Here is a 27,833-nt window from a genome sequence, read left to right on the forward strand (position 1 = left end):
TGAGGGGCCTGATGTAGCTGGAGCAGATGTTGATGCGGCTGAGGAGCCTGATGTAGCTGGAGCAGATGTTGATGCGGCTGAGGGGCCTGATGTAGCTGGAGCAGATGTTGATGCGGCTGAGGGGCCTGATGTAGCTGGAGCAGTTGTTGATGCGGCTGAGGAGCCTGATGTAGCTGGAGCAGATGTTAATGCGGCTGAGGGGCCTGATGTAGCTGGAGCAGATGTTGATGCGGCTGAGGAGCCTGATGTAGCTGGAGCAGATGTTGATGCGGCTGAGGGGCCTGATGTAGCTGGAGCAGATGTTGATGCAGATGGCGGGGATGAGGCACCTTGCCAATGGGTATCCAAATGTTTCAAGAGACCATTTTTATTTATGTATGTCTTTGAGCAGTGACACAATGAAAGTGTTTAGCCTTTCCCTCACAACCAGGTCCACAGCTGTATATTATGTAGTCCATAAAGAACAAAAGACTTGACAGTGATGTAAAAATCAATAATGACTCACAATTCCTAACAAAGACTTGTAAATGTACCTAGACATACCTCTATGATGATTTGAGCAAGTGACTGGCAAGATGTGTAGCTATTTGTGAATAACCAGCTGGTTTATATAAATCGGCGGAACAGAAGGGACATTGATACTGGTCCGGATTTTCCAAGATGGGAACAGGTCGAGGTTTTTCATCACCTTTATAGTACACTGTTATATTCTGTATGAAAATGATAAAAAAAAGTGTAAGAATATTTAAAAAGAGCACAAAGGGTACTATTTAAAATGCTTCTCTTATAGCTAAGCAAAAGAAAAACGGACTAATCCTAATTTGCAAATAAATATGTTTTATAAATATAAACAAATATATTATACATGTATAATAAATTATATAATTGCAAACATTTTTAGTTAAGCCACTTTGACCCTAAATTTGCACAGCAGAAGCCAGAAAACTTTCACAGTTTGTTTTCCTATATCTACTTTATTTTGAATAATCAGTTGTGAGAATTGTTTTGAAATATTTAGTTTAATAACCTTACGTCAAATTCTGTAATGTTCTCCACTGCCATCTAGCACTTCTTTCTTGGGGTCCCATAGTCAAAGACCGTGAATACAAAACGGCAACTTTCCATTTGCAAATCCCCACAAACCCAATTTCGATATCAACACTGCAAAAATCTCCAAAATATATGACTTAAATTTACAAACCTATGTTTAGTTAATACAAGAAATATATATATTCAGTATTAAACCATCCGCAAAACACAACATATCAGGCAAATTCATGTAGCTAAGCTACGTTATGCTACAAAACTTTCTACACATAGGTGTATTTTTGCTATGGTGACATGCTAGTAATATACCTCAACACAATACATTAAGACATTTATCATCCATGTCTCTCCAATGTGTTAATTTAGTATAAATAACTTTGAAACTTGCATAACTAGTCTTTTTATTTTATTTTTTTCACTCTTCAACCTCACTGCTTTGGTGTCGCTACGATCACGTTTGAAGCATAAGTACGATAGATCACCTTTCTTCACTTACATTTTAAACCTGTACTTTTGACCTGTACTTTTTTACCTACAAATTTGTACATGTAGGCTTCATAATACAAACTGACAACATTAAAAATATAATTTTGAAAATTAACTTAATGACTGATAATTGGGTTACCTTCATTCTGCGTACAAGTTCATACAGGTTAGCTCTGTATATATACCTCCATGAAAAACAGGACATAAAGCCAACCAATCACTGTTCGTGATCATGGAACACCTACAGGTTGAGAAACCCCCACTTCGGTTGAGAAATGCCCACTTTAAGACTGCAGAGACCCCAGTTTTGAAAAAACGGTATTTGGGAACTGATTGTTCGGTCCCAAGATCATTTTTACTCAGGGAAACCGGGATGGCCCATCCAACATTACCATGTGACAAATTGAGAATTTGCACCTGAATTCAAGTGCAAGGCGATGCAATCCCCCAACAACCACCCCACCTCTAAAGTTGTAGCAATTTTCCAATTGATGAAGATTAACATATACAGTATCTGCCTTGCTTTAATGTGATGTTCTTTTGTGTTTCTTATTTTGAATAGTGGCTAAGAGAATTTGTTCTCTGTCATGGCACATGCATTTCCCAGAGAAACAGGAAGTCATGACTTAACAGAAATTTAGAAAGGTATATATACTACATACATTTACATTCCTTCAATATACAAAACAATGGTACAGCTACATTTATTACATAGCAACTGTTATTGTTATGCATGAGTGTGGCCATACCAAATAAACAAATAAAGATGTTTTACTGGAATAAAAGATGAATTGATTTTAAGGCTTTTTCACATCTGAGAGCCAATAAAGTTTCTCCACATCAGACTTTATACACCTACAACCATAGAAGTGATTGGAGATGGATGGATGGAAGGATGGATGGATGGATGGATGGATGGATGGATGATTGATTCTTATTTTTCCTGTACATTGTCAAGAGAAATTAAAGCTGAAAATATAAAGTAATCCAAATAAAATCTGACTATCTGCTGCAGGCTGAACAATGAACCTGAATGGTTGAAAACCTTGTTAGACTGTGATAATAATCCAGCTTGTTAAAATTACCAGAGCGTAAACCCACATGTCTGTTTTGATCTACACAGAGCGTGAATGTAGATGTGGACGTGTTGTGTCAGGCCACGCAGGAGCTATTCATTGGAATCTAGTGCCAAGATTTTTCTCAAAGGATTTGCATGAGAACATGAGTGTTCGTGCTGAGGTGGGTAGAGTAGCCAAACGTTGTACTCAGGTAAGAGTAGCGTTACTTCAATTTAGCAAAGTAGAAATAAAGAGCAGTCATCCAAAACATTACTATATGTTACTTATGTACTGAGTACTTGAGTAGTACTGTTTAATCTGATTTAATTTGAGAAAATTATGTAATCATACAGACAAAATATAAACTTATGTGCAGATTTTAGTACTCAGAATAATAAAATAAAAAGCGAGTAAAAACAAATCACATCATTATCAAAATAACAAATTCAGCCAGAAACAAATCACGTTTCCAAATCTCAGTTTTCCAAAACATAAAACTTTTAACAAAATACAACAGTACAAAGTACCCACAGTGACAATATCTACTGTTTACTGTATATTCACTTGACCTTCAAATGGTACATCAGGCTCAGCAACAAGACAATTCAGGGTGCTTTACATGATGAAAAAATAAGAAAATAAATCATACAAAAGTACATTGCAGTAGCCTAAAAGGGAAAAAAAAGTTGCACTACAGACTGAAATAATGACGTTTCAGTTAATAATTTAAATAAAACAAAATAGTCAAGAGCAGCTCTGAACAAATGTTTTTTTACCTTGATTAAAATAAATTAGAGGTTTCAGCATTTTTGCAGTTTTCTGGAAGTTTTTTTTCCAGATTAGTGGAGCATAGGAACTGAATGCTTCTGTTCCATGTTTGGTTCTGATTCTGGGGATGCAGAGTACAGATAACAAACCAGAAGCCTCACCAGACACATGTATCTTTGCCTGGTGCCTTTTTAGGGTAAAACGTGTTTGTTCGGAAGAGGTTTACAGAGTCGCCAGGAATTGTATTCAAGCAAAAGAAGCGTTTCTTCAAAATAATATTACTCAAGTAGAAGTAACTGAGTAAATGTAACTTGTTACTACTACCCACCTCTGTGTATGTGTTGAATGGTGGGCGTGCTGCACAGCTATGCAAGAAAAACCATGCGCCTGGACCACAGAGAGCCACAACTCGGAGACTTATGCACAACGGAACTCATCAGGCTGGTAAGATTCCCTGTCTTACCTGCGATCTTTGTGTCTATTATATGTTAGCCTTGGTATACTGTAAAAAATATTAATTACTGTTCAAAACAGTTTGTGAATTAACAACCGTTGAATATTTTTGGATGGGTAAAAGCGTTAAATTGTATATAAAAACACATTTCTTCAATTAGATACAGATTTGGTGTTAAAAAATCTTCTTATATCATCTGTCTGTAACTCAAACATCAACATGTCATATTAGAAACTAATTCAGCATGTTGTTTGTCATTAGACCTCAAAAACAGCCGGGAAATTGGCTGAAACTAAAATGCAAATAGGGAAAAGTATAGAATTTGAAGTTGTCCAGGAAATCGTCAATGGATGGAAAAAATACCTTAACGTCGCCTCAAAATCCGTATTACTTTCTACCACTCAATGAAATATTGTGTTTTATAGCATCGGTGGTGCATCCTCATCCGTCCCTCCTTCATCTTTCAGGTGGATTGTGATTTTTTTCTTCTATAAACGGTGATGTCTCCGCCTAGGGCTTTCTCTTTGTGGCTGTTTTTGGTTCTCCTGGAGGACCGACTCCCCCGGGCTTCTGGTGCCAAGCAGCCCGGCATCGCGCTGAAGATCCGCGAGTGGAAATTCTCCACCAGCGACAGGATGCGGTGCACGTGGAGCGCGGGAGAAGCCGGAGACGCGGTGAAGGTGCGGATGAACTGCGAGACGCCCGGGGCGCAGAGTCACGGCGGGATCACCGAGACGAGCTGCGAGTACCTCGGCAGACCTCGGAGCTGTCCGGGCTTCAACTCCGACCCCACAGCCTTCTGGAGACAGGTAGCGCGCGCGTTCAAGAAGCTGCAGGGCAAGGTGTGCGCGGACAGGCGCGCGCTGGTGAAAGCCGGGATGTGCAAGCGCGCGCACAGAGACGCGCACCTCAGGCTGGATCCGAACAGCGTAAAAAAAAGCGCGACTGCTCCCACGACGCCGCTGCCTATCCACCCGACGACCACGGCGTGCGTAAAGCGCGCAGAGCACCAGAGAACAGCGGACGAGTATTGCAGCAGCTCCTGGGCCAGCCTGTGCGCTTTCTTCATGTTCATGGTGCAGAGCGAGGACTGCTAAGTCAGGCGGAGGCAGGATTTACCTGTTAATTAAAGACGACTTTATTCATTCATTCCTTTACCTTTAATTTCGTAACTTGTGGCCAGTTGGAATACGTTTTCCTACAGGGGTGTCCAACGAAGTCCAGTTTGTTATAAATAAATAAAAATCTGATAAGTGTGGTGTGCACATGGATTCAGTTCCCCTGAGTTACAGCTTTAAGTCCTTTAGGGATTGTCAGCTTTGAACATTTGGAGACATGTTTGCACATTTTCCATTCTAAAATATCAAAGATTCAGTCAAATTGAATGAGGAGTGTCTGTGAGCATCCATTTTCAAGTCTTGCCACAGATTACCAGTTAGATTTATGTCTGGACTTTGACTAGGCCACTCTAACACAGGTGGACTCTATTGAATAACTAGCTGACGTCTGAAGGTCATTGTTTGCATTAGAGTTTATTTAGGGGTATGAGAGTTAAGGGGTCTGTATGCAGGAATGTTTCAGATTCCTTTTTTTAAAACAAAATAGTAACCCATTATTCATTTTCCTTCTACTTCATAATTATGCCATACTTTGTGTTGGTCGGTTGTGTGAAAATCAGATAAAATCCTGTGATTATTGTGGTTGTGACGGCAAAATGTGGAAAGCTCTGAAAGCTATGAATTATTTTTGCAATGTATTGTAATATGTGATTTTAACTAGTCAAACCATTTACAGTTTCTGTAAAATAATCTAATACTTCATGCTGTTTCAAGTGGTATTTCTTTCAATAAACTACTTGAAATGGCCTTTTTTCTGGATAGGATTTTATTCTGAATTGTAACCCCAGTTTAAATTTACATGCATGTCTTCAGCAGGTCTTCTGAAGGTCTGAGTAATGTTCCATAGAGACCTCATGTTCTCATTTCAGCCTGTTCTAATTTAGGCATTAAATGATGATGCTATCACAAGTACTGGCAAAACTGAAATGCAGCTTTTTACACTTTGAAGACATATTTTCTTCTACCTCTGTCCATCAGTTGGGTAAAATGTGTCAACAAAACTGTATTTATTCACCAAATAAATATTTATTTAACTGTTTGTGTGGTTTTGACTACATAAAAAATAGGATTCAAAGGTTTTCATTTTGTTTTGAACATGTTCATTAAATCACTCCACCTAGTACCTTTCCATCTCCATGGCAGGCCGCTGAACATTTGTCAGAACATTATTGTACACTAGCACCCACTTATAAGAGGGGCCTTGTGTGTAGAGGTGTGCAACAACAGCCACCAAAGTGCATAGTCTGTGTGAGAGCAGTCTGTGTGGAGTAAAAGTCATCCCTGAACAAGTACAGGCCCAGATGTGGATATTAAAGCTTTCCTGTCCGCTCCTGACATGCATCACCTCTGACCTGCCCTCGATGGAGGTTTTCCTCCTTCCTCATGGGTTTGACAGCACAGAGAGGGTGTTTAAGGACAGAACCCATCACCTGACAGCTCACATCTCATTCCAGCACCTGCATGCAGTCAGCAAGGAAGTAGTTAGAGGTCAGAGGTCAATGGGGCGGAAGGAAACAGGGCGACCGTGCAAATGTGTGTCTGTCCACTTGTACATAGTTCAGTCATTGTGTGAGTTGACTGTTTCATCTTTTTGAAATAAAAATCTATTTCTATCAAGGATGGATCAAGGACATCAGATACGGACCTTTACCAGACACCTAAATACAGACTGCAGGGGAATATAACAACATGGCAGCAATGATTATGATCTATGTCATTTTAGGTTTTCTTAATTGCTGATTTCTGGAAGAAACCAAAAACTTGGACCATGTTCTTAAACTAATAGTAGTATTTCGAGTCAATATTCACAAGTAGAAGGACTGGAAAGACTTTCTTATGATGTCCTAAGCTGTCCATGGTCGGTTGTTTTTCAGGCTTTCTTTGATTTTTAGAGGTTTCTCTTTGGGCTTGTGCTGCTTTTTACACAAACTCTGTCTGTTGCTTCCCAGAAACATCTGGTGCAGAGTGCATGTAAATACTGAGAAAGGTCTAAAATACTTTACACAGCAGACCGTCTACAACTGTATCTCATAGTCATGCATTGAACAAACCTGAAACCATCCAGCAAAGATGTGACACAGACAGCACCTGAGATAAACTTCATTCTTCAGTTGATCATCAAGTTTTAAGGTACAGTAATTAATTGATGTTAAAACAATTTTTCTTGTTTTTGAGCTTTTATCTTTGATATTTTATAGGTTTGATACAAAAAATGAGAACATTTTGTATGTTTGCAACAGGCTTCTAAATAACAAAGTGCCTAAAGATTCAACATTGGTTCCTTTACAAATTTTCAGGTAATTATCAACAGAACACTAGTCCAGTTTGTGAGTTTTCTTTTGTATGAATAGTTCACATTTCAGAGTTTGATAAATATCTTTGTGAAAAATGTTTAGGTACTTTAATTGAAAATGAGTAAAAAACTATCAAACCTGAGATGTTTTTCTCTGTCTATTCACTCATGAACTCATGAAATTATTATGACGTGAATAACTGTCAGAGATCGGCTTCAGTTATGTCCTGTATAGTGTAGAGCCTCTGCATGCACACTTAATGGCAGACCTGTCAGGACAAATATACTCAAAAGCTCTCAGTCTTCTGTAACATCTTAAAAGAGAGAAGAGCCTGAAGGGAAGTCATTCTTGTCAATAATCATCATCTCATCTGAGTCATGTTCAGGTATGTGACTCTCTTTCATGTCTTATCTTGTTTCCTTCTCTTATATAAGCAGATGCAATCGATTGCCAACCCACTGTAGAAGCGCCAGTAAAAACCCCTTTAAGAAAGATCATTTCTGAGGTTTGTTTTCATCACAAAACAAGGTATAATGATCCTGTTCTCATTCACTGTCACCCTGTCAAGGCCTGTGAGAAAGAGATGTGTAAACAAAGGCCTTCCTGACAGATCACCTTGGACAAACGTTTTTCTATCCTATTCCTTAAAGCTATACCATCTACCCACTAATCTTTGTAAGATGCCGAGCACAAGAGCCACGTGTGTGTGGCTTTGCTGAATTTCCTGTTAACACACTGTGGAATTGCGTGATTTCCTGACCATGTTATCACAATGCTCTAATTTTTGCATAAACATGTTTTTGTCCCAAACTACACTGTATGAGGAGTTTCTGCACCACCACCATCAGTTTTTACAGTTATGTGAAGTAAGAAACATAAGGATTAGGACAGGATTTCCTGAACAAAACATCTCACACCACTGAGCACACCATCCTGCACAGTTTTAGCTTGAATGTGCACATATCCCAGTGAAAAGTTGTCATAAGGAACCATTCACACAAAATCCAAAATCTTTTTCTCATTGATCATTGTGAGCTAAAAATGCACAGTCTCTGAAACCTTAAGATGTTTCTTTAGGAGTTCTGTATAATTTTATTATAAACCCAATCCATTGCTTGTGTATTTTCTTTCCTCCTTCTTCCTCATCACTGATTATGATGCCAGAACCTTTCTTTCATAGTGTAGTGAATTAATTTTGTAACACAACTGAAGCCTGAAGAAATTCACAGTTTCTGAGGATAACCAGTCTATGTATAAGTTGGAAGTGTGTGCACTCTAATCTACTAGACTTGCAGGAAATACCCATCTCTATTAGCATTGATGAAATCCTTTAGGTTGCAGCTGGAGCAGAAACTTACAATCTCTGCCATCGAAGTGTGAGCGTGATTAGGTTGTAGCTTATGTGTGAGGCCAACATGACTGCAGCTGCTTCATTTTGTCTGATCATCAATCGACACAAGTGTCCAAGACCCAAATATCATGTATAAGTGGCTACTGTACCATGCTCCTCCATGCCGCACCAAGAACCCAGATATGTTGCCACCTCAATAATCTCAACAGGAAGTTTTGTTCATGTTGAAACAGTCACAGAGCTCTCAAACTTTAACAGACCTAATGGGGAATGCATTATATTTCTGAAGCACCTCAGAGATCATCTCTAGGTGGTGCAGCACCAAGGGGGGAAAGACATCAGCAAGGATCTTAGAGAAGAAATGGTTGCTTCCCTCCAATTTGGGAAGGGTTCTCAGGCCATTTTCAGAACATTTAAAATAAATCGTTCTACAGAGAAAATGATTCCCAAGTAGAACAAAGTGAAGAAAAAAAATGTAGGACAGCATCCAATGTTCTCACAAGTGGACTTTCCATCAAATTCACCTCAGAGTCAAACCGTGGAAACACTCAGAGAAATGACAAAGAAAACCAAGGTGTTCATTCAGGACTCCACATTCCTCCATCAGCTTGTTAAATGTTAAAGTTTATGACAGTACAGTTAGAAGATTGATCAAGTATAGCTTGTTCAGAAAGCTTCCTGTGAGGTAGACTTGTCTCTAAAACGAATTACATAATAATGCAAACAATTTTCCTAAAATCAGTAAATTATATGGCGCCACATGTGCCAAAATAAATGTGACAGTATAGACCCTCCCTACAGGTTTCTTCTGCTTTTGCTTATTGGTTTCACATAATTTTTTCAGATCCCCAAATAAACTTTAACATCAGACAAAGTCAATACAAAATGCAGGTTTTAAATAATTATTTCATATGTTAAGGGAACAAAGTTGTCCGACCAGTGAAAAGTAATTGATGGCTTGATGTTCTCCTTCAGAATGTTCTGGTAGAGAGCAGAAGTCATCCAGGTCCAGAAGCAGCAAAGCAGCCCCAGGACCTTCATACTACCACCACCACGTTTGACTCCCTCTTTTCTCTCAGTCCACAGACTATTTTTTCTAAAATCATCAGGACGTATTTGTGAGATGGATCGTTATGTTGTTTTTGGTTGGGAGTCATATAACCCATGGATGCCCAGTCTTTTTCTTGTTGACTCATGAACACTTACCTTAACTGAGGCAAATGAGGCCAGCTGTCCTTTGGCTGTTGTTCCGGGTTCTTTTGTGATGTTCTCAATGACTTCTCTAGGCACTCTGTGTAATTTTGGTAGGCCGGCCACTGCTGGTAAGGTTTTCTCATTTGTTCTATAATATTTCCATATTGGGCTCCTGGTGCGTTTTTGCTTTGGACCAAAAATCCTTAAAAATGAATTGTTAATCTTTAAGTAGCCCTTTCCAGACTTCTAGATGTCAGTGACTTTGTTTCTCATCTGTTCCTGAATTTCCTTAAGTTAGGGCCTGATGTTTTGCTTTGTGAGATCTACACTGCTCAAAAAAATAAAGGGAACACTTAAACAACACAATACATGTCCTTCTCAAAATATTAGCATATTGTGATAAAGTTCATTATTTTCCATAATGTCATGATGAAAATTTAACATTCATATATTTTAGATTCATTGCACACTAACTGAAATATTTCAGGTCTTTTATTGTCTTAATACGGATGATTTTGGCATACAGCTCATGAAAACCCAAAATTCCTATCTCACAAAATTAGCATATCATTAAAAGGGTCTCTAAACGAGCTATGAACCTAATAATCTGAATCAACGAGTTAACTCTAAACACCTGCAAAAGATTCCTGAGGCCTTTAAAACTCCCAGCCTGGTTCATCACTCAAAACCCCAATCATGGGTTAGACTGCCGACCTGACTGCTGTCCAGAAGGCCACTATTGACACCCTCAAGCAAGAGGGTAAGACACAGAAAGACATTTCTGAATGAATAGGCTGTTCCCAGAGAGCTGTATCAAGGCACCTCAGTGGGAAGTCTGTGGGAAGGAAAAAGTGTGGCAGAAAACGCTGCACAATGAGAAGAGGTGACCGGACCCTGAGGAAGATTGTGGAAAAGTGCCGATTCCAGACCTTGGGGGACCTGCGGAAGCAGTGGACTGAGTCTGGAGTAGAAACATCCAGAGCCACCGTGCACAGGCGTGTGCAGGAAATGGGCTACAGGTGCCGCATTCCCCAGGTCAAGCCACTTTTGAACCAGAAACAGCGGCAGAAGCGCCTGACCTGGGCTACAGAGAAGCAGCACTGGACTGTTGCTCAGTGGTCCAAAGTACTTTTTTCGGATGAAAGCAAATTCTGCATGTCATTCGGAAATCAAGGTCAGAGTCTGGAGGAAGACTGGGGAGAAGGAAATGCTAAAATGCCAGAAGTCCAGTGTCAAGTACCCACAGTCAGTGATGGTCTGGGGTGCCGTGTCAGCTGCTGGTGTTGGTCCACTGTGTTTTATCAAGGGCAGGGTCAATGCAGCTAGCTATCAGGAGATTTTGGAGCACTTCATGCTTCCATCTGCTGAAAAGCTTTATGGAGATGAAGATTTCATTTTTCAGCACGACCTGGCACCTGCTCACAGTGCCAAAACCACTGGTAAATGGTTTACTGACCATGGTATCACTGTGCTCAATTGGCCTGCCAACTCTCCTGACCTGAACCCCATAGAGAATCTGTGGGATATTGTGAAGAGAACGTTGAGAGACTCAAGACCCAACACTCTGGATGAGCTAAAGGCCGCTATCGAAGCATCCTGGGCCTCCATAAGACCTCAGCAGTGCCACAGGCTGATTGCCTCCATGCCACGCCGCATTGAAGCAGTCATTTCTGCAAAAGGATTCCCGACCAAGTATTGAGTGCATAACTGTACGTGATTATTTGAAGGTTGATGTTTTTTGTATTAAAAACACTTTTCTTTTTTTGGTCGGATGAAATATGCTAATTTTGTGAGATAGGAATTTTGGGTTTTCATGAGCTGTATGCCACAATCATCCGTATTAAGACAATAAAAGACCTGAAATATTTCAGTTAGTGTGCAATGATTCTAAAATATATGAATGTTAAATTTTCATCATGACATTATGGAAAATAATGAACTTTATCACAATATGCTAATATTTTGAGAAGGACCTGTATAACAAATGTGCATGTGTCTGCACAAACGGTTAGAAACTGACTCCATGAGGATGGTATGAAGGCCTGATGTCCACAAATGGGGGTTGTGCTCACAGCTCAACACCGTGCAGGATGCTTGGTATTTGCCAGAGAACACCAGGATTGGCAAATTAGCCACTGGTGCCCTGTGCTCTTCACAGATGAAAGCAGGTTCACACTGAGCACATGTGACAGACGTGACAGAGTCTGGAGACACCGTGGAGAGCGATCTGCTGCTTGCAACATCCTTCAGCATGACTGGTTTGGCAGTGGGTCAGTAATGGTGTGGGGTGGCATTTCTTTGGAGGGCATCATGGCCCTCCATGAGCTCTTCAGAGGTAGCCTGACTGCCATTAGGTACCGAGATGAGATCCTCAGACCTCTTGTGAGACCATATTCTGGTGCGGTTGGCCCTGGGTTCCTCCTAATGCAGGACAATGCTAGACCTCATGTGGCTGGAGTGTGTCAGCAGTTCCTGCAAGATGAAGACATTAAAGCTATGGACTGGCCCGCCCGTTCCCCAGATCTGAATCCGATTGAGCACATCATGTCTCGCACCATCCACCAACGTCACGTTGCACCACAGACTGTCCAGGAGTTGGCGGATGCTTTAGTCCAGGTCTGGGAGGAGATCCCTCAGGAGATCATCCTCCGTCTCATCAGGAGCATGCCCAGGTGTTGTAGGGAGGTCATACAGACACGTGGAGGCCACACACAATACTGAGCCTCATTTTGACTTGTTTTAAGGACATTACATCAAAGTTGGATCAGCCTGTAGTGTGTTTTTCCACTTTAATTTTGTGTGTGACTCCAAATCCAGGCCTCCATTGGTTAATAAATTTGATTTCCATTGATGATTTTTATGTGATTTTGTTGTCAGCACATTAAACTTGGTACAGAACAAAGTATTCAATAAAAATATTTCATTCATTCAGATCTAGGATGTGTTATTTGAGTGTTCCCTTTATTTTTTTGAGCAGTGTATTAACCTATTTAATGTTGTCAGACAGGTTATTTTTAAATGATTTTATAAGTCTAAAGGTTAGGGTCAGTAATCAGGCCAGAGTGAACAAAAACATGTGGTAAATTGAAGTTAATTCATGATTTAACAAGAGGGTAATTGCTTTTTCACATAAGGTCAGATCGGTTTGGATAACTTTATGTCTTTATAAATAACAACATGATTTAAAAACTACATTTACAGATTTTTTTTCCATTTACTCTGGTTATCTTTGTCTGAAAAATTGTTTGCTGATTTGAAACATTGACATGGGAGAAAAAAGCAAAATATGTGATGGTAAAACAAAGGCATCATCCAGCCACCGGGTAGCATGTTATCCTTTCTGGACAACATGCCGCCCATCAGGGTTAATTTTAATTAAATCTGAAGCTTATGCTTCACACTTTGTCAGGCGCTGCAATGAAAAAGGAGGGTGGAGAGACTGTCGGAGACAATGGCAAAAAGACTCCATCAAAACAAAACTCAGCTCTCCACTTATCTGACCCACAAAGGTGCATGAATGCCCACCCAGAGCACAGCCCCAGTAACCCACCAACATGTGGGAGGAGCCAGGAGGTATTGTCTTCCTGTGGCTCGAGGTGAAGCGGTATAACAAAACCCTGGGAGGACCTCTCCTTTACCTTCAGAGACAAACAAATAGAGAGGAACAAAGAGAGAAAGGTGGGAGGAGGATTCCTTTCAGTTCATTTACTTGCAACAGTTTAGCTGTGACGCAGCTTCTTGGTTTTGAGAAGGTTAGGAATCAATCCACAGGTCCTACAGTACAAGCTTTAGGAGCCATGGAAGTAAATTTCTTCTGGTCTCATTAAAACATGTGAAAGAATGAGAAAATAGAGAATAGTTAATTATATAAAGAGTGCCGTGCAAAACCTTTAAACCTTCATTCACTTTTACAATCTTTTGTCAAAGTCCCTTGACAATATAAATTAATATAAACTGTGTTTTTATGACTAAGACCCTAAACATCTAATTAAAAATTGGTTCCTTACCACATTTTTGGTTATGTTTTGATAAAACTGGTTCATCCCAGCGAGTTTAAATCTTTATTTGTCTTAATAACTCATTGCTAAATTTTTAATGTTTAATCCAAAATATACCTTTTAAAATACAACAGAAAAAAGACTTTAAAGATGAATTGATGTATGGTTTGGTTGAGAGGTTTTGGGTTAAAGTCCAAGAAGAAACGTTGCTGGTTTAAAAAGAAAACATTCATCTCTTCTTTTGATCACTGGGAGGGAACAAACGTAAATGCAATTTGTATGTCAGTCCTAAATAAACTTTACCAAGCATGGTAGTGGTAGCATCATGCTGTGGGACAGTTTTGTTGCCAGGGGTACTGATGCATTGCTACATTGATGAATTAATGTAGGAGGACTACTGGCCAATTGTTCAACTTCAGCTTGGAGAGAAATGTCTGGCTGTTCCTTCTCACCCTCACAACACGATCATGGATGGAATTCGTCCTAATGGAGACATTTCAAATTATGTTTGGGTAATACACTCAAATACAAGCTTGATTGATTATTTAAGATGAATAAATACTTAAAACCTAGATTAAAGTATAGAGTAGAGTCATTTCTGTATGAGTTACGCCATGTTTCAGCTCCTGCTTTCAACCCTAATCATTGTTTCCATTGATGGGAACCATCAGATGGTTTTAAGGAACATGCTGTTTATTCTGGGTATGATGCTCATAAAAAATCAGCAGAACAAATCATTCTCTAGCTGTGTACATCCAAATACACCCAACTGCCTTGTTGTATCAGCTACAACCTGTAGTAAAATGAGTATAATGAGCATAGTAGCTCCACAATGAGGCGTTGCATTTTCATCCAAATGGCTGTCTCCCCCTCCTGGCTATTAACAGTACTACATGTGTAAAAGAAAAAACAGAACCAACGAGCTCAGTTGTTTTTCTTTAAGTGAAACATTTAATATTGCTTTCACTGGTTCCGACATACAAAGTGCAAAGTAAACAAATGTAATCTGGTCCTTCAGTATTGTAAATGAATCATATTAGTAGAAGAAGCCGCAATAAAGTGGACAAAATGTTATTTGCCTTTCAAAGACAATATTTGGATTTAAAAGACCTCTCATACAAAACAACACAACTTTGTATGAGGTCAGTTCCTATCAATTACTGCTGGTGAAGTTACGCATCGTCTCCACCGCAGAGCAACAGTAAAGTCTTCCTGTAGTCACCGCCGGTATCTCCCTGTAATAAACACAACCAGGAATAATTGTCGACCTTACTGGTATTTCCAACATGTTTTTGTGGGGCAGGGTATTATTTTTTGTGTGTCCGTACCTTGATCATTGAATGCAGAGAGCAAGCAAACCTCTTCCTGAACTCAGCCCGGATGTCTAACATGTCGACTTCACAGCGAGTCACCATCACTCTAATTAGAGTGTTATCATCTGTACCTGCGCCCTAAAACAAAGATATACACATTAAACTGTTAGGGCATTAGGTTAACTTTGCATTAAATACTGTGATGTGGCTCTCGTTTCTTTGTTGAAATGGTGGACCCCAAAGTTAAATAATATTAGGAAAATATCAAATTGCAATCCTATTGCTAAACATATTGCAATGATACTTAATGCTATAAAGCCCTAATTTCCCTCTCTACTTGCTTTCTTTTCCATCATCACAATATCTGCAGCTCTTTGTGTAAAGTTTAGGGTCTTAGTCACCAGGCCATACATCTTATATGAACATTAGACACAGGGAAACCCCATCCAACTGACCATATATAACTATGACAAGCGGGATTCTTTGTGATGTTGTGCACATTGATCCTTCAATGCACTTGCGATTCAACATACTGTGCAGCTCTAGCAGACCAGATCTTTACTCTCACTGAGTTGATAAGGGAGTCATGGGAAGTTGCTGTAAAGGTTTGTTGGTGTAGATCAGGGGTGGGTGCTTGAGTCCAGTCCTTGAGAGCTACCATCCAAGAGGCATTCCTTCTCCAACACACCTGAATCACAGAACTGACACCTTAACAGGCCTCTGGAGAGCTGAATGACTGAAGGCTGATGAGGGACGTAAGATTAAGGCGTGCCGGAGAAGGGATGCATCTAAATGTTGCAGCCCGGTAGCAATTGAGGACTGGACTTTGGCACCGCTGGTGTAGATTCATCCAGGGCATCACAATCCCAACAGCTTGAAAAGAAAATAGGAAGTCCACAAATCTCCCATAAGAGAGAAAGGAACTTAAAATTGTAGAGGTATGGTCTTTAGAAGTTGTGCTTACAGGTTATTTGGTGCCTGTATGCCCAAAGCAGACTTGAATCTGGAATCTAATTTCCAGAAGCTTGGGCTCTGCCATGACAGCTAATTGTCATCAACCCTCACTGATGTTTGCTGTTTTATGGCCAGGCAACAGTCCTAAGAAGTGTTCCACTATGCACCCCAATATATAAATATATGTTGATCAATATTTAAGTCAAATGAGTTGAATAACTAGTGTATAGTAAAAACATTATCCAGATTCTGCAGCTTTTTGTTGTCTTACCTTCATGGCGTGGTAAAGAGTCTCTGCAAAGTAGGCTGGGACACTCCTAGCACACTTCACTTCAAAACAAAAACAAAGCAGACAGTTATTTAAGAGGAAGAAACTTGGAACTAAACTAAAAGACTAACAGAATGCGTCTAAATAAAGTGCTGGTCAGTTTTCTTACCCACTGCTAGAAGCAGGTCCTTCAAGCTTCCAGATGTTTCTTTCTGAATGCTCTCCTCCATCTCAAATCCAGACATTTTCATGTAGGCATCGAACACTGAAATAAAGCTCCAGATTTCAGTTCAACTGAAGAAGGTTCACAAAGTTTGGCTGAGAACCTTAAGGATTCTGATTTACTGGCTCTAAGAACTTTTAATCTGTTTATTTTGCCTGTCAGTGTGTCAAATAATGGAGAAACACTTGGTCCAGATAATCATCACAGCTACAGGACGTCCAGAGTCCGTTCATCGTTTGTGTCAAAGACAAACCTTTCCTCAGGTGTTGGGCACTCCGGTTTCCTAGGATGGTAATGAACGACTGTTCATCGGTTCCAAATTTCTCCTCTCCTGCTTTGAACAGAGCCTGCAAGCAGAAAAAAACAACAGCTCACCTATCAAATTGTTACAAACTGTAAATGTCCTGAGATTTATCCAATGAGCTTCACTATGTCTGAGAAAAAATAAAGATCGGCCAATTAAAAGCAGCTGGACTTGTTCAAAACAAGAGGACATCCAGCTGCCTTTAATGAAGCCTTGAGAAATTCTGTAGCTTGGATGGAGAAGAATCTACGTCAGCAATAAAGTACATAGAGCATTAGCTAATTTACATCTATTCCACTCAGGGGTCAAGTTTTGCTCTTACTCCAATTTCATTAGAATACGGGAAGTACACTTTCAAAACACAGACTGACCTGAGCATCACTCTCGATGTTGCCCTCCTGGATTCCAGTCTGCCTGTTCGCCTGGAAAGAGATAAAATATATACATACTGTTAAAAGAGAAGAGCAGAGAAAACAAGGGAAGAGGAAAGGTTCAGACTGACCTGAAGCAGAATAACCAGTAGTCTCTTGAAGTGACCTGAAGTGTCTCCACAGACATCCTTCTCCAAGTCATCATCGTACTCTTGGGTAAACAGAAACACAATCACTTCCAAACACTTTGAAGCTGTCTTTTCCTCATAATGTGGTTCACAACAACCCAGATATTTTAGCAATGAAATTAAGCTCGCTGACTTTGCTCTTTGGCTCTTAAAAACTAAACTAGCTTTTTTCACTAAACAAGAATTTAGCAGCAGTCTTGGCCGAGTACTGAAAAAACCCTATTAGATGTTTATGTTTGTACAGCTTCTCAACTAAATTAGAGTGAAGTGATCTCAAAAGGTTTGAGACCATCTGAGAGAAGCAAGCTCAAAGCACAGAGATCCAAACCTACAATCCAGCATCAAAAGGAATGTAGGAGAGGTCATGTCCTGGATTCTGAAACCCCATCACACCAACAGATCCCCTTTTTTACTCCGATTTAACAGCACCGCTTTGGGGGTAACACGGAGAAGGTGGGGTGAGGGATGCTGGGGCTTCAGTGTTAGTCATAATGTTATGGCTGATCTAAATGTGCATGGGTGTTGATGTTCTGGTCAGAGCCCCCAGCCTCTCCTCCTCAACCTTCTTCATATTTTCTGCTCAAACTCTTTGCTGTCTTAAAACAGCCTGGCATTTGCACAAACAAACAGTTCAGTTGAATCAACCAACATCTCAGCTTTTCATCGACTTTCCCTTCAGTGTATCTAGAGATGCCCAAAAATAGGGAACCAGCGAAGCAAATTTTAGGTTGCCAAACTATTACTGATATTTACACAGAGGTAAATATTAGTTCAATGTTAAACCTAGCTGCTGTGTCAGGTGGGAAACTGAGCGTTTGTGTGAATGCCTTACCTTTTCTGTAAGCAGCAACAATGTCCTTCACCTGCTGAGCTGTTCTTGAGGCAAGTATCTCCACCAGAACCTTCTCGTCTGTTCCTGCTCCCTACAAGTAAAAAGGGACAAAGGTCAAAACGTTCATTTGAGATTCCCTGAAAGCTTTCATCAGCCTCGTGTCTGTTACCTTGATGGCATTTCGAAGGGATGTCACATCATAAGTAAGAGGTGGGGTCATAAGAGCCACAATCAACCTCTCAAATGTACCTCCCAGCTCTCCCTTCAGGTCATTCACCAGATCCTGACATGAAAATAAGAGATATAACACCTTAAGGTTATCACATCAGCATATGATGCACTCAAAAATCACATGGTATGAGTATGTATTTTATCCTGTAAAGATTTGGCTTTTAACAGGTGTGTCACAAACATCCATCCACTGTCTAAACCTGCGTGTCCTCAACGAGTCATGAGGGGGAAGCCAGAGTACCCGGAGGGAACCCATGTGTGCACAGGGAGAACATGCAAACTCAGAAAGATCCCGGGCCAGGATTCAAACCCAGGACCTTCTTGCTGCAGGCAACAGTGCTACCAACTGCACCACCATGCAGCCCACTGTGTCACCAACAGTGTACAGATTTTCTACTGATGGCTGAAAATCATATCATTTAAGTTTCTGCTGAGGATTTATTGTCTTTTTATCTGGTTTTTGAATGATTTCCAAAAGTATCAAAGATTTTTTCCCCCTCTGATAAAATAATATTTTTATTGAGCAAAATAATGTAATCTGTGAGTAAATGCAGAATGTATTTAACTACATGAGTTAAGTGGGGATAGGATTTAATAAACATTGGCCTCCTCTTGACCCCTTTTAAACTGAATATGAAGGTTTTTTTTCTATGTTTTATTATTTTTATCATATTTTTATCTGGTGACATTTGTTGTTTACATCTTCGAAATTAAGATTTCATTCATTCATGCATTTATTCATTTCAAGACTTTTAAAGACTAATGGTGGAATGATTCTGAAACAATTCTCTGTTTCCATTCAACTCTGAAGTCGAAACTTCCAGTTGCAAGTTGGAGAAACACTGGGATTAGCTAATGCTCTGGTCAGCTGCCATGCTAGCTTCTATTAGCAATACAAACTGACTGTAGGTATATCTGTGCATTAGATGCACCGTAACGCTCTAACATGTGTTCACCACCAAACGTTCAAAGGTTTGAGATACAATCTCAGAAGTTAAAATAAACAGTTTATTGCTTCTAACATCACTATGGTACGGGTGGACTTATTGGATTTTAAGGTCAGTTAGAAAATTAGAAAAAAAAGTGGTAATTCTGTCTTCTGTAGCACTCAAAATGAGTTTTACGAGTTGAAACTTGTAAACTCCAACTTCTGATTACAAATGAAGCTCACTAATATTCCTCTTCCTTTCTGTTCAATTGATTCCTCTAAAACTAAACAGCTGAAGCTGCAGCTCTGATATTGTTGCATTTCTCAATATCAATCTGCAACAAATGGTTAAATCGTACAGATCACACAGCCTGATCTGGCTTTTTCCCAACAGATATTTGATGGCTACCAAGGCAACATACACCACCTTTTACACTAAATGTCTCCACCTGTCTTGTAGACAAGAAGCAATATTAAAGCAACCCTAGAATCACAAGGAATCATGCTTAATAATCCAAAACATTGAGCTGGCTGATTTCCATTGTGTAATATTTAAATTGAACTCTAATATTCAATAATGATATTCACCAAAGTAAACACCCGCATAAAGAAACGACTTTGCTTTTTGTTAACTTTGCAGTAAAATATACAAATATATGCAATATGCTGTTAATGTCACTAGATGTCCCTATATCCTACGGACATAAAGATTAACCTTACTGCTGACTTCTTTTTAAATATGCTAACATACTTTCTTCTCAAATGAATGAACCCCTAATTTCTTTCCAGCTTTGTGAACGTCTCCTTTAAAGGAAAACATTCCTGAAATAAACCAAGGAGCCAGCCTCCCTTGACCAAACACTGTATGATACATCCACTGACTTATAGGGGGCTCTCTTGTGTGTTAGCAGGCCTGCAGTTAAACATTATGCACAAATCTGTTAATACCTCCTCATCAGTGGACTGCATAAAAGCTTCAGTCACACGGTGCTGCACCCCTTTTCTTTTGGCATCTGATTTTGGGTGACTGAGAAACTCAAGTCTGTGTACTGATTGTCGGACAATAACTGGTTAATCTTGTTTTGTTTAATTTTTCGACTGACAATAACTGGTTAATCTTGTTTTGTTTAATTTTTTGACTGACAATAACTGGTTAATCTTGTTTTGTTTAATTTTTTGATATAATAGATCTTGTGTTACATGGGACGTTTGGTAGGGGTTCTCCACCATATTCAGTTTAAGTATTGTACTTTGTTGTGGTTAGATGAGACTTGCTTTTTTTTATTAGTCAGAAGGATTGTTTTTGTGTGTTATTTCAGAGATCCTAACATTTGGAGATCCTAACATTTATGGCTTTACAAATATTTAAGCGCTGTGTGAATCCTGATTTGAGTAAACAAATATAGATATATATTTCTATATGTATGTATGTATATCTATTACACTGAGCTGAGTTTTGTTCAGCAGTTTTAAGTTTGTTAGTTGATGAATTCACTTATTAATTTAGTTACACAGTGCTATTGGAGAGAAATGTATATACTTACATTTTGGAGTTATAATACTGTAGTTTATGGAGGGGCAACACCATCATTATTTAAAGGTAAACTAATGTCAACAATTTAATTTAAATGTGAATTTCTCCTAAAGGTCCCACAGTCAGGTGATGTAAATTTGAAGATTATTCTTTTATTTATTTTACATTTAATGACTTAAATTCATGACATGGATGTTAAGGGGTCTGTGTGATTTCAGTTCCACTCTTCATTATGGGTTAAAGGTGAAGCTCTACAGGAACCTGTGTAGATCAGACGTTGGACAGGCAGTCTGACCTTTCCAAACAGAGTCTTGTAGGCAGCCTTGATCTCCTGCCGCTGGGCGTTGCTGCGAGCAGTCACCAGCTGCAGGATGGCAGCCTCGTCGGTCCCTACGGCAACAAGCACCATGGTTACTCAGCAGAGCTGCGATTATGACTCTCACATGACATCCATGTTACGTAACATAAATAACAAGCATACTCTTTTCAGGAGGATTCTTGATTGATTCAGTTTAACCCACATAATCAAGCTCAGAGTCAAAGTCAGCAGGTCTGTGTGAGCCCACAGAGGAGCTTCATGTTACACTCAGCTGCTCACGTGTTCATGACTCACTGCTGTCTGCGTGGGTGGAGATCCCTGCCTACTACCCTGTGGCCCATCAAAGAGGAACTCCCTAAGACATTCACTGGTCTGCTGGACTTTTAGTGAAAATCTTACCTAGTCCTTTCATGGCTTTGTGCAGAACCTCCGCATCTGCACTGGCGTTGAAGTTAGCACTGGCTTTAACAGTTCCTCTGCTGGCCTGAAACCAGGAAATTATGGACAAATTATAGATATTTTATCATTTCTTTAGCAGATTCTCATCATGTCATCTAACACCTTTTGCCATCTTTAATATCAACTATTTAGGAAAGACAATCAAATATTCGTCACCATAAAATAATAGAATAGGTTTATATGTACATTAATGGCATTGCTGCAAATACACCAGAGTTAGCCAAAAGGCTATTTTTTTATCTGCAGTCCCTGAACAAGAAAACAACTCAGCGAGATAAACCATCTGCTATATGTACACAAGCAACAATTAAAATGTAAATATTCACAAAAGATTAAGTAGGATAATCAGACATTGCATTACATACTACCGAATGGGGAAAAGGCTAATAGTACCAGCATGTAGTTAAAGCATTTAAACATATAGTATGCTAATTTAAACATATGAACATCTTTTCAGACAAGATAGCAGAAACAAAACCAGTAGGACCAGATATTAAAGTAGTAAAAGGTGCACAGACAAAAACATATAGACTGAATTTATTCAGAATTTATTCAGACATTTAAATTTCATGTAACAATAATAAAAGTGCTTTACACACTAATGTCACATTTGAATTATAAAATACTATTAATTGAAATAAGATTATATACTTTTCAAAACCAGGCAGCAGGTTATAGTAGTGTTTGTGTTATGATAATAGTTACTGTATTTATATATTTGCCTGTAGAACATACTGAAAATATGTTATTATTGCCAACCTTTGCATGACAAATTATAGGGTTCTTTTTTTACTTTTTGTGCAGCTACAGTGCTGTAAAGTGTTTGCCCTCTTACAAATTTCTTCTGCTTTTTTTTTTAAGTCCAAAACAAAAGGAAGGCAGTTAAAGGGCCTAGTTAAAGCTCAGACTGAAATCCGATTGAGATGCTGTGCTTTACAGCAATTTTTTGGGTTTTCTTGATTATTTGGGGAAACTCCCAAGTTCCTGCACACTGTCATAAAAACTTTAAATGTTGTAGCCATCATGTAACCATGCAAATTCATTAATTTCTGACTGCTCAGAAAATCTTTACCAATTTAACCTAATAATTCATGATTTTTGAATTTTGTATTACCCAGTAAAGCGTGACATCCTGCCGTGCTCTTTGTAAAATTATTTGTGAGATTTTACCTGTTTGATATGAATGTCACAAAAGCATGATTCCCTTTATGCAAACCAAACTTTGTGCATTCGAAAACAGTTTAAAGAAATTCCTGCTGGTAAGATAGACCTGTTAGGCAAACACTCTGTACACAAATAAAATGAGTTAATAAGCATGCCTTATATTTGTGAATATTTATGCAATTTACAGCCGGTGGAAAATGTATTGCATTGTAAAAGACCACCACTGTTTGTGACACACAGATTTGGTAAAATATTTGTTGTGCCCTGAAAGGTGGTGGTAATTTTGACGTTGAAGAGGCTTTATGAAAAGAAGACAGGAGTGTCACAGAAGGTACAATGAAACCCATCTTCTGATGCATGGAATATTGCAGATGATTTGCGTAAAAAAACCAAAAAACAATAAAATCATGTGTTTTGCCTTGTTTTTAAAAGTTAAACTATTTGAAGCAAATATTGAAGACCTCAGGTAGCTTTATCCAACAAATAGGGCCTGTCCTCATAATGCAACGCAGATGAGCATTTAAGACTTTTTTCCATTTATTTTATTTTTCATTTTTTAAGGAAAAATAAGATGTAATCCTAATCAGGAAAGCACAAGAGGTGATTTTCATGCAGGAAAACAAAATGTGGGGGGAACAAGCAACCTATTGCACTGCAGGCGTTGCATAAATTAAAGGCCGGATTGTCACTAGATAGAATTAGTGCTCCTTTACAGTGTGTGCATGATACAGTATTGTTGTAAAGAAATAAAGAAATAAAAACCATTTAGGAGCACAGCCACCACCCTGCAAAAGAAACCAAGGTAAAAATAACAGTATGTAATCAAGGAAGCACAACTCTTACTCTGTCTGCTCTATTTAGACTATAGATCCCACCTCCGCACAGCACAAAAAACACAACATATAATAATTTCACAATCTGAGAGATTCCTAGATTCAATAAAAGCTTTTTGTTCACGAGTGAGACTGTTTTACATTCTGCATTGGTCCATTTAAAAACACCCACATCTCATTTGGAAAGAACATTTCCATCACAGCTCCTCCCAGATACAGATAGATGATGTTGTTTCAGTTTTCAGGAGCCTTTTCAAAACCTGGAGATCTCTGAGCGATAAGAGAGATCAACTGTTATCTGGTGCAAACTGGTCACACCTGCTGGACTTGATGGGTGTTTCTGCATCTTTATGCATTTAGTGCAATCTGCTTTTTTAATTCAGTGCAGATACACAGCCGAAAGCAGTAGCAAAAGGCTAAGGAATTATTGAAATTCAGTTTCATTCTTATTTAACTGACCTGGATATTAGGATACAATTTGAGAACAGCAGATTAATTAGAGCTGAAGACAATACTGTAATAACCTTTGCAAAACAAGTAACATCATAATAGATTTAACGTTAATTAAATAATGTTGTTCTCAAATGAGACTGAGATTAGTGACATGTTTTTTCCAAGGAGCAGAGAAGAGAAACAAATGTTTGGAGAGGAAAACCCTGGAATGCTTCTGAAATCCTGACCCTGAAAACATGGAGCAGAAAAACTGCCACTAAGGAGGTTCGTGTCTGTTTCTGCCTGCAGGAATGCCAACATGCAAATCAGCTTCACTCTCTTCATCAACGCACTCAGCATCACGAGCTAAATTAAATCTGGTAGGTCAGCTGGGAGCTCGGACAAATAGCTGATTAGGAAAAAATTGAACAATGGCGACCATGTCCACTGGAATGTGTGGCACAGTCTGCTGAGTGAGTTCAGACATGGTGAATCTCCATAAGTAAACATGAGCTGCTCAATTATAGGCTTCATATCTGTCCTCCATTCATGAACTGAGGCTCTCATAAAGACGGTCCATGTAGCCAAGGCTAAATGACAGAAAGAGCCCCCTTATGCCATTAAACACCTTTTATAGTTAACTGTAAAATTAATTGAGATAATGAAAAGCATGGGTCTTCCTACCCTGCAAACCATATGCAGCTCTAACTGGCGAATTACAATTTATTACCAGCTTGTTGCAATTTAAAGTTTTAAATTACCACATTGTGGTGTTTTGAAATGTTGGATCATAAGAGCTATCGTTCCAACATGTTTAGAAAGTTATTTAAATATTGAATATTGGCCTTTCTGTCATGCAAAGTAGTGTAGGTGAAATTTAAAATCTAAAAATGCAAAGATTTAAATACAAAAATATATATATATAAATACAAAGGTTTTTTGTTTTTTTTCAAATATTTCATGATGATATGTTCTGCAATAGGGTTTCACAGTCACCTTTGGAAGAAAAACAGTCCCACAGCATCATAGATCCTCCACCATACTTTAACAGTAGGCATAAGGTGTTTCTTCACATATTTCTTATTTTTTACCTCCACACCAGACCTACGTGTAGTGTGTGGTTGCTAAAGCGTTCAGCCTTAGTTTCATTTGACCAAAGCAGAAAGTTCAAGTTAAAGGTATAGGTCCAGTTGTTGTTTAACAAACTCCACACTTTTGCGTTTGCGCTGGTAGGACAGCGAAGGGTTTTCCTTGGCATCAAACTCTGAAACAACCAGTTGGCATGTAAATCACATCTAAATGTTGCTATGGAGTACTGGTGACCTCAAGGGATGTATCTCTTTGCTGCACTTCTCTGACAGTGAGCTTTGGAGGTTTATTTAGCTCTCTTCATATCCTGCTCATCGTATGAGGTGACAAGATAAACCCGGATCCTGTTGAAACATGATCCTGTTGTTGTATATCTTTTTAATTTTTGCACTTATTGTAGATATGGGCAAGATTGGGTGAGTAGCTGTTTTCTTGCAGCCATTTCCTGACTTGTGAATTTCAACACACGTCTACTTGCTTAATATATTCTGTAATCTTTGGGGGGGTTTGCTATTATGAAGAGTGGCTTAGATCAATGGGCCTCTCTATCATGTCCTATTCATACCTCAAAAAACAGGACATTAAGGATTATTAATGAAACTTTTGGCTGCATGGTGGTGCAGTTGGTAGCACTGTTGCCTTGCAGCAAGAAGGTCCTGGGTTCAATTCCTGGCCTGGGGTCTTTCTGCATGGAGTTTGCATGTTCTCCCCGTGCATGCGTGGGTTCTCACCGGGTACTCTGGCTTCCTCCCACAGTCCAAAGACATGCCTGTTAGGTTAATTGGTCACTCTAAATTGCCCTTAGGTGTATGAATGAGTGTATGTTTGTTTGTGTGTTGCCCTGCGATGGACTGGTGACCTGTCCAGGGTGTACCCCGCCTCTCGCCCATAGACTGCTGGAGATAGGCACCAGCTCCCCCACGACCCACTATGGAATAAGTGGTAGAAAATGACTGACTGACTGACTTTTGTAAACGCCCTGAACAAGTTAAACTGGTAAAGTAGAACTTAAAAGTGCTCCAGTTACCAACAAGCAAACAAATGTGGCAGGAACATTATTTTGTTTTGTGCTTTTTTTTTTTTTTCTGCCTCACTGAATAAATGCACTTAAATTTCTTTGGGTTTTTCTAAAATGTTCTATGTAAAATTGTGCCAATGTTTTTATATATCCCTACCAGGGGTGCAAATGAATGTCTTTGTATTTACTTTAACATGTAAAAATCCCCAAGTGTGAAGGCTTTTCTAACCAAAGACCCAGTGAAGTATCTGGAGACAGTTTCCAACCCAGAGACTGAAACATCATAACATTTCTCCTCCCAATGGATTCTTATAGATGGACGTGTTTTTTGGCTATTTTGTTGGACTATAACTCACAAACTCCACCCTTGTGAGGAGATAGACTTTGCCTTTAAATGAGGGGGGGGGGGGGGTCTGCAAACGTGGAAATGAGTACATTAAAAGGCAGGGAAGGATCCAGGGACCCACCCAATGGAAACAGAGCCCACACCAGTGAGTCATTCACCAAACTTCCCCAAACTAAATCTCTCTGGGCTGCCACATGAGCATGCGCGTACACACCCTTCATTGCACATAAAATCTGATGAACCTTCAATGATTTGAAACATTAATGTAGTTAGAAATATTCAACCTAATTATAACAAGTTACTAAAATATCTACTTTACATGATTAGTTATTTAGAAAAACTGAAATAACTGCCACATAGTTTAGTTTAAAGCAGAACAATGACTGTTTAGACCGTTGAACTCATTGTTTGGCGTTTTTAAATAAACCTTGTTAATAAACCTGCAAACCTGCTTGACAACAAACAGAGAGGGAGGTGGGAAATAGCTGAGGATTATCTAATGAGCGGAGTGGGCATGGCCACAAGTCTAAAACCAAGGAGACACATATTTGCATAAATACGTGTATGTCGTCTGCTGTGATAATACCTGAGGAAGATGTATGAAAGGACTTACCATCCTGAAGATGTTGGAAGGTTTTTCAACAGTGGGAATAAAATCTGTAGGAAAAAAAGGGGCGTTATTCTACCACAGGAAACAAAACTTACACCCAAACATCCATTTTTAACTTCTATCAGCTTTAATCGTGTTTCCTGCTCTGTCTGCTCTCTGGTCTGGTAGCTGTTAACTTCTCCAGGACCAGATGTTTTTATCCCTCACATGTTTTCTTGCTCCTCTCTCACCTTACGGACGCGTAAAGGTTTTCCGGATCCTGGTCTGTCTGAACGGGACTTATCGCTGAGCTGTAGCCGTCAAGTGAAGCTCTGAGAGCAGCCTGCAGAGAGAGAAGAGGAGGAGGAACCCAACTAACATAAACCGTCTGTAGTTTATGGACCACACCCCGGTGTATCCCATGACGCTGCGCAGCCGTTCCTGAAGCATTTCTAGGAAATCTTTTCATAAAGCGACTTACAACCATAATTTCTTTAGATTTTGCTTCCAGTCATTATGATATTTTAAAGTGGTCTAAAGCAACAGGTTTTCAACCGATTTCTGGAGCTCCTTCAAAGTTTTTTTTTTTTTACTTACTTTCTGTCATCACAAAAGTATTCATACCCTTTCAAACTTTTTAATGTACCTTCACGTTACAAACCCCCAACTT

At 39.3% G+C, this 27,833-nt stretch overlaps 2 protein-coding genes across 2 annotated transcripts; one reads left to right on the top strand and one right to left on the bottom strand.

Moving 5' to 3' along the window:
• The first annotated feature begins 2,862 nt into the window (after positions 1 to 2,862).
• LOC124868763 (fibroblast growth factor-binding protein 1-like) lies at positions 2,863 to 5,970 on the top strand. Its single transcript, XM_047366332.1, has 2 exons — positions 2,863 to 3,803; positions 4,281 to 5,970. Exon 2 carries the CDS (start codon positions 4,314 to 4,316, stop codon positions 4,908 to 4,910), a length of 597 nt encoding a protein of 198 aa, XP_047222288.1. The 5' UTR covers positions 2,863 to 3,803; positions 4,281 to 4,313; the 3' UTR covers positions 4,911 to 5,970.
• Positions 5,971 to 14,696: 8,726 nt separating this feature from the next.
• On the bottom strand, positions 14,697 to 27,541 carry anxa5b (annexin A5b). The gene is made up of 13 exons (XM_047366975.1): positions 27,415 to 27,541; positions 27,188 to 27,231; positions 21,633 to 21,717; positions 21,210 to 21,304; positions 18,391 to 18,504; positions 18,222 to 18,312; positions 17,333 to 17,412; positions 17,202 to 17,252; positions 16,780 to 16,873; positions 16,473 to 16,568; positions 16,307 to 16,365; positions 15,097 to 15,219; positions 14,697 to 15,003 (listed from the first exon to the last, which is right to left on the bottom strand). Exons 2-13 carry the CDS (start codon positions 27,188 to 27,190, stop codon positions 14,941 to 14,943), a joined length of 954 nt encoding a protein of 317 aa, XP_047222931.1. The 5' UTR covers positions 27,191 to 27,231; positions 27,415 to 27,541; the 3' UTR covers positions 14,697 to 14,940.
• Between the last annotated feature and the right edge of the window lie 292 nt (positions 27,542 to 27,833).

Source organism: Girardinichthys multiradiatus, chromosome 5 (genome assembly GCF_021462225.1).
Source record: "Girardinichthys multiradiatus isolate DD_20200921_A chromosome 5, DD_fGirMul_XY1, whole genome shotgun sequence".
Lineage (NCBI taxonomy): Eukaryota > Metazoa > Chordata > Actinopteri > Cyprinodontiformes > Goodeidae > Girardinichthys > Girardinichthys multiradiatus.

What these genes read in the sequence shown, in the direction of transcription:
- LOC124868763 (XM_047366332.1), top strand. Translation starts at nt 4,314, where the DNA reads ATGTCTCCGCCTAGGGCTTTCTCTTTGTGGCTGTTTTTGGTTCTCCTG.
- anxa5b (XM_047366975.1), bottom strand. An exon ending in CAAAGCCATGAAAGGACTAG is followed by an intron (nt 21,305 to 21,632) that starts GTAAGATTTTCA and finishes TTGTTGCCGTAG; the next exon opens with GGACCGACGAGGCTGCCATC. An exon ending in ACAAGACTCTGTTTGGAAAG is followed by an intron (nt 18,505 to 21,209) that starts GTCAGACTGCCT and finishes TTTTCATGTCAG; the next exon opens with GATCTGGTGAATGACCTGAA.